The sequence below is a fragment of the Musca vetustissima genome, unplaced genomic scaffold, assembly GCF_032173495.1.
Source record: "Musca vetustissima isolate MV318-11 ecotype Yass unplaced genomic scaffold, APGP_CSIRO_Mvet_v1 utg10841, whole genome shotgun sequence".
Taxonomy (NCBI): domain Eukaryota; kingdom Metazoa; phylum Arthropoda; class Insecta; order Diptera; family Muscidae; genus Musca; species Musca vetustissima.
In genome coordinates, this window is record NW_026883530.1 from 175,059 (window position 1) to 184,503 (window position 9,445).

The following is a 9,445-nucleotide window of genomic DNA, read 5'->3' on the forward strand; positions in this document are numbered from 1 at the left end:
CGGTCACTCACGCGACTTCAAATATACATGACTTTAGACATCACAACTAATAATGGGAAAACTCTGCGAATTGTATGAATATCTTGAACTTTTAATATTCTTTACATGAATAAGAGATACCAAGCATTATTATTGCACTTTTAAAATTTGGCATATCCTTTATTTGCGAAGGATTTTTCTCGGTCACTCACGCGACATTTTTGATTTTGCTGTTTTTATTTCTTCAGTGTCTGGATTTATAGTCATTAAATTAGTATTTATGCTACGAACAAGAAGAACAAATGACAAATGTGGTCTTTCTTTGTATTTTTTGCCTTTACTTTACGAATTTAAGCACAATTAAAGAAACAAAGTCTTCGACTCTGGTTTATCTTTTTGCGGAAGTGCCCATATACATTTTTATTTGAATTTTAAATGGAGTATGTGAGTATGATTGACGACAATATTGGTGACAATAGGTGACAATACAGTCATCAACTAATGTATAAACGACAGGAAGTAAATCTGTCGTTAACGAAAAGTAGGGAGATTAGTCGCCGAATTTGTCGTCAAAGACGACTTCGCTTACCCTGTCGCCCAAGTTGTCGTGCATAAATACTGCGACACTTGTGTGAAAATTTCGTCAACGATTTCACATTGTTATCTGCAAAGTGTCATCAAGAAGATGCCATTGTCGTACACGATATATGACTTTTCCATCTCTATCCGTTCAGCCAAATTTAAATTTGAACAAATTTAGTACAATTTAGTACATATAATTGCGACTTTTCAAGATTACCTCAATGTCTCAATCCTACACTTCTGTCAGTAATTTTAATTCAAAATTTTAGGATTGCCGCACAGTCCGTTCTCACAAACCAAAATGTACCATATTTGGTACAATCTAGTGTTTTAGTATCTTTAAGTACGAAATTCCTTAATCCATACCTTAATTCTGTAATTTTAATTCCAAATTTAGGGTTTCCATGTCTATCCTTTCACTCAAATCGAAACCATTTAGTTCTGTTCGTTCTTAACTACCTCAATCATGTTCTCTAATGCCATGTACAGACGAGCGTTGTTCGCTCTCTCATTCGTTGTTCGACCCTTAATTATGAAGTAATTACTTAGTTCCCCATACAAAATTTTCTGAGCGAACACCGACTTTTGTACGTTGTTCAATTCGAATCACTCTCTGAATCACCAAGAATTTTGTCCCATCTCTAACAATTGAGAGAATTAATCGAAAATAAATTAATTTTGACAACATGAAAACATTTTTAAAATTTTCAAACTTTTTCAGTAAAATTGAAAATTATGAATGAAAAGTAACAAAAATTCTAGTTTTTATATATGCAGAAGGATGTAAATTTTGTTGTCTACATAATGCAACATGCTTTTCTTTCCCCTTGGTTCTAATTAGCGTACAAAACGAGAAAAAAAAGTGGGGAAACCCAAACAAAAATTCTCCAACTTTTTAAATGTGACATTTGAGTTGAGAAAATATAAAAATGTATTGAAAACAACAATATTTTCAGAAAAAATTGAAAACATGAATTAAAAGTAAAGATATAGGGGTTGATATTATAGTCAGGAGAAAGAGAATTATTTTTTCTATTTAGATCAATATGTGATTCACGCAAATATGTAACAATTTTGGGGTAAAACAAGAAACAAAATGTTTGAAATAATAAAACTCTCATGACATGAATTAAGAATAGTGTTGTATGAACGGGTTAATTCATGTACGTAATTCTGAGAGCGAACTACGTTGTTCGAATGCCCGTCAGAACATGGCATAAGAGTAAACTTAATTGAAATTTCAGTTTTCCATTTCTATCCGGTTTCCATTTCTATTAAATCGAAATTGTACCAAGTTTAGTACCTTTTGGTACACATACATTCCAACAGTATTTGTAAACCCAAATTGCAGAATTCCAGCCCCATCTGTTCACACAAAACCAAATGATAAAATATTTAGTACCATTTAGTACGTTTTGTTCCCATAAGTACGAATTTCCTAAACCAAATCAATCCTACACTCCAACAGTAATTTTAATTCCAAAATTCTATCTAGTAAATTTAATTCCAGCCTATCCGTTTGCACAAAATCAAGTTGTACCAAATATAGTACCATTTAGCACACATAAGTACTTTACTTTCATATCTCAATTCTACACTTCGACAATAACTATTATCCAAATTTTAGGTTTCCGGATCTCTCCGTTCACTCAAACCCAAATTGTACCAAATCTAGTTCCATTTAGTACTATTCGTACACATAAATATGAATTCCCGAAGCTGTCTTTATAGTACAATCCGCAACAGTAATTTTAATTCCATATTTCAGTTTTTCACTTCTACCCGTTCACCCAAAATCCAAAATGTACTAAATTTAGTAACATTTAGTACTTTCGTACGCATAAGTACGAATTTCCTAAACTCATCAATCCTACAATCCAACTTTCATTTTAATTCCCAATTTCAAGACTCCAGCTCTATTTGTTCACCTAAATCCAACATGAACCAAATTTTGTACTTTTAGTCCTCTACTCCAAAACAAATCCTAATTCCTGTTTTCAGGACTCCATCCATCTCTATACTCTCAAATAAATGCAAATAGTATCAAATTTAGTACTTATCATACACATAAGTACTCAAAATTTCATACTTCAAGCTTCAGCCGTTTCGTCTGGGCGATGATCTCACAGTCACTCACTTATCACTAAGCTCATTTATATATTAAGGTTATATACGGCATTCTCGAATTAATTTATTACCGAGCAATGACCCTTAAACCGGGGTCAATGACCTTTAATCCGGATTAAGACTTAATCCCCTTAATGACCCTTAATCCTGAGTCAATGACCTTTAATCCGGGGTTAATAACCATTAATCCCCTCAGTAACCCTTAATCCGGATTAAGCCTTTATCCCCCTCAATGACCTTTAATCCCCCCTCAATGACCTTTAATCAATGACTCTTAATCCGGGATCAATTACCCTTAATCCGGATTAAGCCTTAATCCCCTCAGTCACCCTTAATCCGGGGTCAATGACTTTTAATCCGGGGTCAATGGCCCTTAATCCCCTCAGTGACCCTTAATCCCCTCAATGACCCTTAATCCCCTCAGTGACCCTTAATCCGGGTTAAAGACCTTTAATCCGGATTAAGCCTTAATCCCCTCAGTGACCCTTAATCCGGGGTCAATGACTTTTAATCCGGATTAAGCCTTAATCCCCTCAGTGACCCTTATTCCGGGGTCAATGACCTTTAATCCGGGGTCAATGACCCTTAATCCCCTTAGTGACCCTTAATCCGGATTAAGCCTTAGTCCCCTCAATGACCTTAATCCGGGGGTAATGACCTTTAATCCGGGGTCAATGACCCCTAATCCGGATTAAGGGGATTAAGGTCATTGACCCCGGATTAAGGGTCACTGAGGGGATTAAGGATTAAAGGTCATTGACCCCGGATTAAGGGTCACTGAGGGGATTAAAGCTTAATCCGGATTAAAAGTCATTGAACCCGGATTAAGGGTCACTGAGGGGATTAAGGGACATTAAGGGGATTAAGGGTCACTGAGGGGATTAAGGTCATTGACCCCGGATTAAGGTCATTGAGGGGATTATGGCTTAATTCGGATTAGGGGTCACTAAGGGGATTAAGGTTCATTGACCTCGGATTAAAGGTCATTGACCCCGGATTCAGGGTCACTGAGGGGATTAAGGTTTAATCCGGATTAAAGGTCATTGACCCCGGATTAAGGGTCACTGAGGGGATTAAGGGTTATTGAGGTGATTAAGGCTTAATCCGGATTAAGGGTCATTGACCTCGGATTAAGGGTCATTGAGGGGATTAAGGGTCATTGACCCCGGATTAAGGGTCATTGACCCCGGATTAGGGGTCACTGAGGAGATTTAAGTTTAATCCGGATTAAGGGTCATTGACCCCGGATTAAGGTCATTGAGGGGATTAAGGCTTAAGCGGGATTAAGGGTCACTGAGGGGATTAAGGGTTATTAACCCCGGATTAAAGGCCATTGACTCAGAATTAAGGGTCATTGAGGGGATTAAGGCTTCATCCGGATTCAACGTCATAGACCCCGGATTAAGGGTCATTGAGGGGATTAAGGGGCATTGCTTGTTAATAAATTAAATCGAGAATGCCTTATATAACCTTAATATATAAAGGAGCTTAGTGATAAGCGAGTGAGTGACTGTGAGATCATCGTCCAGACGAAACGGCTGAAACTAGAAGCATGAAATTTTGAGTACTTATGTGTATGATAAGTACTAAATTTGGTACTATTTACATTTATTTAATCGTACAGAGATGGAGACCTGAAAATATGAATTAGGATTATCTTGGAGTAGAGAACTAAAAGTGCAAAATTTGATACAAGTTGGATTTAGGTGTACAGACAGAACTGGAGTCTTGAAATTGGGAATTAAAATGACTGTTGAAGTGTAGGATTGATATATTTATTTATATATATATTTATATTTATATATTTAAATATATAAGAATTAAGAATCTGAGTTAAAATAGGTAAGTTTAACTGAATATATAATTATTTGTATCATTTCTTAATTGCTTTCTTTTACTCTTAGGATGGATCAACGAAAAGTAGGGAGTTTTGTCGCCGATGTTGTCGTCAACGACAACTTCGCTTACCTTGTCACCCAAGTTGTCTTGCATGAATACTGCGACACTTGTGTGAAAATTTCGTCAAAGATCTCACATTGTTGTCTGCAAGACACTTTCTACTCGGAATATAAACATTTTTTGGGCCAATATGAAATCATTCCAAACAAAAGACTTAAGGCACAAACTTCATATATGATTATCAGGCGTGTGTGCTTGAAACCCTTGCTTAGTTTTAGGATTACAATATTTGAATAAGCACATTCTCTAAATATTATTAAAATTGTGTAAAATCGTCAAAATATTAACACATTTTTCGTGAAAAAACATTTAAGTTTATATAGGCATTTATTGAAAACAAAACAAATAAATTATTTTTTAGTGTGGAGTTTTCTGAAAATATTTTTATACGCATGCATTTTAAATATATATATATATATAGTGGAGAGGGGGGCACCTTTGAACACTTTTTTCTTTCAAGTCTCATAAAATTTTTTTATGTTATAATTTTTTGTTTCTTTTAAGTTTTAACTAATAGGTACATATGTAACCTTTAAAATGAATATACATATGACATACTTTAAGCTTGATATACATATTTTATTACTGTTTTAATGGAAGAAGTCAAAGTGTTCAAAACTGCCACCCAGGGGGGCCCCTTTGAACAAAGCTTGGTATTTTTGAACGACATGGTTTTTTACAGTGTTTATGTTCAAATATATATGTATTGTATTCATATATATCAGAAATGCATTAATTTATTAAAAAATATATACAAAAATATTCAAAAATTAAAAATTTCTGATCAAAATTTATTAAAACATAAAATGACATAAAAACAAAAATCTATATGGTGAAAAATACAGCTAATTTCGTAATCTTATTAGATTTGAAATTTTTGAGAAATCGAAGCCAAAAGTTAAAAATTCCGTTTTTTACTGGAGTTTACTGGGTATGTTCAATGGTGCCCCACCTGTGGTATTTTACGTAAATTTATAATAACTTTTTTTGTAGTAAATTTATATGAAAGAAAATACATTAGTTATGTTTGAAATGATTGTTGGAAAGCAAAAAAGATTGTTTAACGAAAGAAAATGATCACCGAATTCTTCCTGCGCCCTTACAACCAAAAAATTAAAAGTTTACAATGGCACTGCGAGAACATGGTCACTCATGTAAATTTTGTCGGCAACTGAAAAAGCTAGATAAAATGGTTTACGCAGATAAAGAACAAGATAGGCACATACAAAATGTTGAATTTTGAACCGAGATTTTATGAGCGCTGTTCAAAGGTGCCCCCTCTCCCCTATATATATTTATACATGGTGAAATAAAAAAACTGCTACAAAGGCAAGCGCCATAATTTTTACACTTTTTTTAATTTTATTGAATGAAAGCAAAAATGTCGAAAATAACGTAAAATTTTAGAATAAGTTTATATTTCTTCGAGTTGAACACTTTTGGCGCAAATTATGGCCTTCAAACGGCCAATGAAACCATCACACGCTGCCCGATTGTTGCTCTGCGGTATTTTGGCCCATTTCCGGCGAAGCTCTTGCTTGAGGTGATCGACACTTTGGTATTTTTTTTAGTGCCAACCTTGCTTTCCAAAATACTCCAGACACAATAGTCCAACGGATTGGTATCAGCAGATGTTTGTGGCCATTGTGCGCTGGAAATGAACCGAGGAACCTCATTTTGTAATCATTTGTTGGGTGGCGCGTCCACCATCGCACTCAGGATGGTCCTGTTGGAATGTCCAAGGTCTGCGCCCAAAATGTTTGCGTGTCCAAGGCTTTAGTACACCCTCTAGAATATTTTCGCGATAATATTCAGCATTTATTCTGATGATATTTGATTAATACGAGTGAAGAGCTACCATCGGCTGTTATGGCGGCCCACACCATCACCATGGCCGGCGCTTGAGTTTTGGTGGCCAACCGAAGGATCACATTTTCAGCTGACCTCTTTGGCAAGTAAACACGATCATTTTGTTTGTTTACAAACGACTGGACAACGAATGTTTTCTCATCGAAGAAAACCAAATGCGGCAGTTCACAACCTTCGGCCATGCTCATTAGCTCTTGCCAGTCCATTTTCTTTCTGTTCCATCACGAATAACTTTTTTCGGGAAAATTGTTACCAAAATGCTTTTGTACGCTTGTAAGCAATATAATGGGCTGTCACTGGAAAAATTTGAACAGCTTTCGGACGAATGGCTTAGAAATGACAGAAGTCTGAAGTTAGTTGCAGTTTTTTCATGTCACCCACACATCTCATCTTTCCAAAATTAATGTCAGTAGTTGTCACATATTAAACTCTTTTATACCCTTCACTACACTGTGGTACAGGGTATTATGTATTTGTGCATATGTTCGTAACAGGCAAACGGAAACGAGATAGGCACATGGTTCCTTTTGAGAATATGCATGGAATCATATTCTAAGTCGATTTATGCATGTCCATCCATCCGTCTGACTGTCTGTCCATGTTAAATTGTAAACAAAGTACAGGTCGCATTTATGATTCGAATTGGATGAAATTTGGCAATCGGTTCAGATTTAGATATAGCTCCCATATATATTTTCATCCGATTTAATGTAAATGGTGCATCAAAGTCCGTAAATATCTTTCGATTAGCACGAAACTTCGCACAGCATACTAAATTAAGCCTAGAATGATGTGTGCCAAGTTTCGTGAAAATCGGTTCAGATTTAGATATAGCTCCTATATTTATTTTCGTCCGATTTAAGGTAAATGATGCAACAAAGTCCCTAAATATCATTCGATATGCACGAAATTTGGCATAGCGTACTACATTAAGCCTAGAATGATGTATGCATAGTTTCATGAAAATCGGTTCAGATTTAGATATATATTTTCATCCGATTTATGGTAAATGTTGCACCAAAGTCCCTAAATATCTTTCGATTTTCTCAAAATTTGACACAACGTACAAAATTCAACCCAGAATGATGCTTACCAAGTTGCGTGAAAATCGGTTCAGATTTAGATATAGGTCCCATACATATTTTTGTCCGATTTAAGGTAAATGGTGCACCAAAGACCCTATATATACTCAGATGTGCACGAAATTTGCACCAAAGGCCCTATATATTTTTCTATTTGCATAATATTTGGATTAGCGTACTGAATTGAGTCAAGAATGATGAGTGGTAAGTTTCGGGAAAATCGGTTCAGATTTCGGTATAGCTCCATATATACTCTCCTCCGATTTCATGTATATGGTGCAGCATAGTTCCTATATATCCTTCGATTTGCATGGAATTTGGCATAGCGTACTGAATTGAGTCAGGAATGATGAGTGGTAAGTTTTGGGAAAATCGATTCAGATTTCGATTGAGACTTGAATGGGATTATTGCGTGCAGATGTAGCTATCTTCCATATGTATTTCGCACGAGTGTCTGATTGAGATTAAATTTTTAACAGTGCGACGTACCGAATAGGGTGTATCAAGGCATGAGTATGTTTCTTCGATGGAACATTGACATGCAATTGTAAGGTTACATATGTACAATATACCCAAAGTGGTGAAGGGTATCATATAGTCGTCCCAGTCCGACTTTACTAATTTCCTTACTGGTTTTAATATCATCATTGTACAATACCTCACTGGATACTTCGGAGCATATATGAATGGCCTGGCGATCGTTTCAAAAACATAAATCAATTCACCTTGATATTCGATATAGGCCACCAAAGATGAACAATGGCTTTAATCTACTCTCCATTTGATTTATATGTGTGTGTGTGTTACAAACCATCGCTGATTACCACAAATATACCCTTGACCAGACAATGCTGTAGGGCACACAACTGCAGCGTGATTATGTTGCTGACACACCATTATTCTTCATTTTGACAGTTCACATTCACATAAACAATTAAAACAATGACATAAATTATCTAAAAATTTACTAACCATTGTATATGTTTGTATGTGTATTTGTATGGATGAGTATAACAATAAAAAAATATTAATAAAATATGCACTATGAATGTATTTAAAAACAATTAAACTATCTAACAAAAAAACATCCCCATACCAGGCATAAACTCCTCCCTCTCTCAGCAAGTTTTAACCTGCTAAACTTTTAAGTGCACCTGGAGCTAATTTACGATTTTTCGTTGGCATGCGATGTCTACCGCCAACACCAACAGCAGTGAGATCGGTATTTTTGCCATCCAATTTCGATTGAGGAGTGTCGGGTGTGCCGGCGACCAGGACATTTTCATCTCTCGTGGTGCCATCGTTTAAAACATAGCTGATGGAGGAGGAGAGAAGGAAAAAAATTAAATGTTCTCTTTTTATAAATTACAAAGACTGAACTTACTTGTAACGGTAACCCTGTACCGTGGGTACATATTCAAAATCTTGTATCACATCGTTGCGATATATGACTGGTCCTCTGATATAACGCCCATCTTGACCTTGACCTCTATTATAATAATATGCCGGCTGGCCATAACTCCAACAGGGCAACAAAATCAAAATAACAAACTGGAAAAAATAACTGAAAATATCACTTCAAACTCATTTCAGAGATGGGAATGTTTGACATTGAAACTCACAACATATGGGTACTGCATCGTTTTCTTCAGCTTGATCACCTTGTTTCAAAGTCCTATGGAATATTTTATTTTCGTCTAGGTTTTGTTTTTCAAATAAATCACTTGGAATAAAACTTTACAAACTTGCCTATCCAAATGCTTAGCACATTGTTCGGCTTGATTTAGATTTATTATTTGGGATTTGTCTTTTTATTTTTTGGAATACCGTCTGCTCTTTACGATGTT

General features: G+C 35.6%; 1 protein-coding gene across 1 annotated transcript; it reads right to left on the reverse strand.

Annotated features, from left to right (window-relative positions):
* Positions 1-8,726: 8,726 nt before the first annotated feature.
* LOC133330452 (uncharacterized) lies at positions 8,727-9,238 on the reverse strand. The gene is made up of 3 exons (XM_061538886.1): positions 9,221-9,238; positions 8,983-9,149; positions 8,727-8,913 (listed from the first exon to the last, which is right to left on the reverse strand). Exons 1-3 carry the CDS (start codon positions 9,236-9,238, stop codon positions 8,727-8,729), a joined length of 372 nt encoding a protein of 123 aa, XP_061394870.1.
* Between the last annotated feature and the right edge of the window lie 207 nt (positions 9,239-9,445).

Excerpts from the sequence above, each read along its gene's own strand:
- LOC133330452 (XM_061538886.1), bottom strand. Across the intron at positions 8,914-8,982 it reads GTACAGGGTTACCGTTACAA|CTATGTTTTAAACGATGGCA; the intron begins GTAAGTTCAGTC and ends CTCCTCCATCAG.